Genomic DNA, 2,661 nt, shown 5'->3' with positions numbered 1-2,661 from the left:
ACGGCTCAGCCCCGTTTCTCTGCCAGTTCCCGCACGCCGATCTCCCGCGCCTCCCTGGCGCGCCTGCACGCCGCCGGCTTCCCGGAGATCCTGGACCGTAACCAGGAGCCGGTGCAAATCTCGGAGCCGCCGGAGCCGGCGAGTTTCAGCCCGCGGCTGGAGGAAGCCGACCCTCTGCAAGGCAACGAAATAATCCTGCAGTTCCTGGCTTTCGGCAGGTGGGACGGCGGCTCTTCGCGGTGGCTTCTGCGGGCAGATCCCGGGGGCCTCCTCAGGGAGGGTCCCCAAATCCCCCCCCTGCCGCTTCCCTGCTTGACCTGGAGAGGTCCTGGCGAAGGCGCCGCTTCCTCCAGCGCCTGCCCTGGAGGCGAAGCTCCGCAGGGTTTAGCGATGATGCTCTTGTCCTTTCCAGGCCCCCTTAAATCATATTCTAATTTATTTTTTTACTGTACCCATTAGCCACAATATGGTGTAAAAGGCGGTTAATGCCGGGTTTCTCCCTAAATGCATATGGAGTTGAGAAAGTTGGCACCTGTGGGGGTGGTTTTGGCTGGGTAAGGCCCCACTTGTGTTTTTCCCGTGGATGGCAGTGTGCTGTGTGAAGGTAAAATGCTGCCTTTGCTGGGCTTCTCCATCGCAGCATATGGCGGGAGACAGCTGGAAATATGAAGCTTTTTGGAAAGCCCAGGCAAACCATATGCCCGCTGTCTTCAGAGAAGTCCAAATACTTGTGATGCTGCCGATCTTCTCTCGTTCTTCTGCCTCTCCGGTGCGTGCCAAACGCACGAGGAGCTCGTGATGGGGAGGCGGCGCTGTTCCATGAGCTAATCCAAATCCCGCTCTCTCCCCCAAGGGATGCCCGGGACAGCGTGGAGGGGACGTGGCCGAGGACCATCTTTCTCACCTTCCAGTTCTACCGTTTCCCTCCGGTCACCACACCGCGGCTGCAGCTGGTCAGCACAGCCAGGGAGCTGGCGGCCGGGCCGGCTGTGCCGGCGCAGCTCCTCGTCCGGGTGAACAAGGACGGGACCCTCGACACCGGTGAGCTCTGGTTTTAGCATCCTCATGGGTGCTCCTCTTCTGTCCGTCAGATTCCATCAGGCTCGTCTCCGAGCTGAGGAAGGGGCCAACAAACCTCCGCTGGTTTGGTGAAAAATGTTCAAAATAACCGACTTTCGAAGTCAAGCGCTGGCGAGCGTTGGCGCTGCGATTCGCTCGCGCTGCGGCCAGAGAGAGAAAGGCCAAGTGTGCGAGCGCAGCGCCCGGGCTGGGCGCCGCCGATCCTCCTAGCTGAGTGCTTCTCTTCGTTTCTGTCTGGGTCTTGTTAAATTCTGGTCCCAAGAAACACCGGACGCTTGTGGCTGATGAAGCTCCTTCTCCATCTGGAGCTGCTGATGGAAACGGGAGGGGGTGTCTGTACAGAGTGAGGGTTTCTGTGGGAGGGTGCCCGTCCTGGGGAACTTTGGACCTCGCTAATTGACCAGAAGGCTCATTAAGTGGAGGAGAGCGGGTCTGCCAGCAGGCGGGCTTGTCCCAAAGCTCCATTTCCGTGACGGTGGCGCTGTCTCGCAGGGCCCCCGGGCTTGCAGCTCAAGTACCTGGTGGATCCCGCTTTCCTGCGGGCCGGGGAGCAGCGCTGGTTCCTGCGGTACCTGGCCGAGCACAGCCTCCAGATCGACGTCTGGGACGGAGACTCCCTGCTCCTCGTCGGCTCCGCTGCCCTGAAGCTGCAGGTATTGGTTAAACTGAAGGTTTTTCTCCTTAAGCCCGTGGCACTGCTCGGGATGAGGGAGACCCTGGCCGGGCGTGCAGGGGTGTTGAGGAAGAGCCGGACTTTTCCTTTGGCCCCACGTTAGATGCTGTTGCGTTGCCCTTATGTGTTTCATAACCGAGATGCTGTCAGCCCCTCCGCGTAACCGACACCGATGTCAGCCTGACATCACGGGATTTGCCGTCTCCTCCTCAAAAGCGATGGCAAATGTTAACTTTCTTCCACTCCCCAGAAGTCCTGCAGGGTTCTAGGGCTAAACCCCGCAGCCCCAGGACGTTCAGAGACATCCTTGCCCAGACCCCTTAACCCCCCCAGAGCGGACTCCCCGCTAACTCGTTCCCCCTCGCCAGCCCCTGCTGCGCCAGGGCCGGCCGGCCGTCAGGACCCACCACGAGCTGGTGGGACTCCACGTCCACCAAGTTGAGGTAGATGAACCTGCTGCCGGCCCGCCGAGGCCTCACGCCGATGTACAGCTCCTGGATGCCGTTGGCGGGGAGGAGGAAGGCGCCGTCCGGATCCACCTGCAGGAACCAACACCGGGAGCTGCAGCTGCCTGCAGTGACCTGTCACAGCCCTGCAAGGTCCGGCCCAGGGCATGAACTGGACCCGGTCGCTCTTAAAAACCTTTGTGCTTCGGCCACTGCATCCCACCCCGGCCAACACGCTGGGGCCTCCCTCCCCTCGCAGGCTTTTGCTTTTGTTTATGGGACAGTGTGGAGTTTTTGTGCCTTTTATTATTCACATTCCCAATTGCTGCCCAACGAATTCTAAAGAAATTGTTAGTCTTCAGACCGTCTCATTAAGGCAGATAATTTGCCCTCCGGGGTTTCGTGCCGATGATCCTACACGTGATGGCTCTAATCAAAAGATAATTATCGCAAACACTTCAC

At 59.5% G+C, this 2,661-nt stretch overlaps 1 protein-coding gene across 1 annotated transcript in view; it reads left to right on the top strand.

Annotated features, from left to right (window-relative positions):
* NPHP4 (nephrocystin 4) overlaps positions 1-2,661 on the top strand; it is an 18,797-nt gene that overhangs the window by 9,881 nt on the left and 6,255 nt on the right. Inside the window, 4 exon segments of the mRNA XM_026862962.1 lie at positions 10-218; positions 854-1,041; positions 1,573-1,733; positions 2,122-2,352. Coding sequence (XP_026718763.1) covers positions 10-218; positions 854-1,041; positions 1,573-1,733; positions 2,122-2,352 — 789 coding nt within the window.

The sequence above is a fragment of the Athene cunicularia genome (genome assembly GCF_003259725.1).
Source record: "Athene cunicularia isolate RWA chromosome 21 unlocalized genomic scaffold, athCun1 chr21_part1, whole genome shotgun sequence".
NCBI lineage: Eukaryota > Metazoa > Chordata > Aves > Strigiformes > Strigidae > Athene > Athene cunicularia.
The sequence above is the reverse complement of the archived record's forward strand: the minus strand, read 5'-3'. Positions and strand labels throughout refer to the sequence as shown.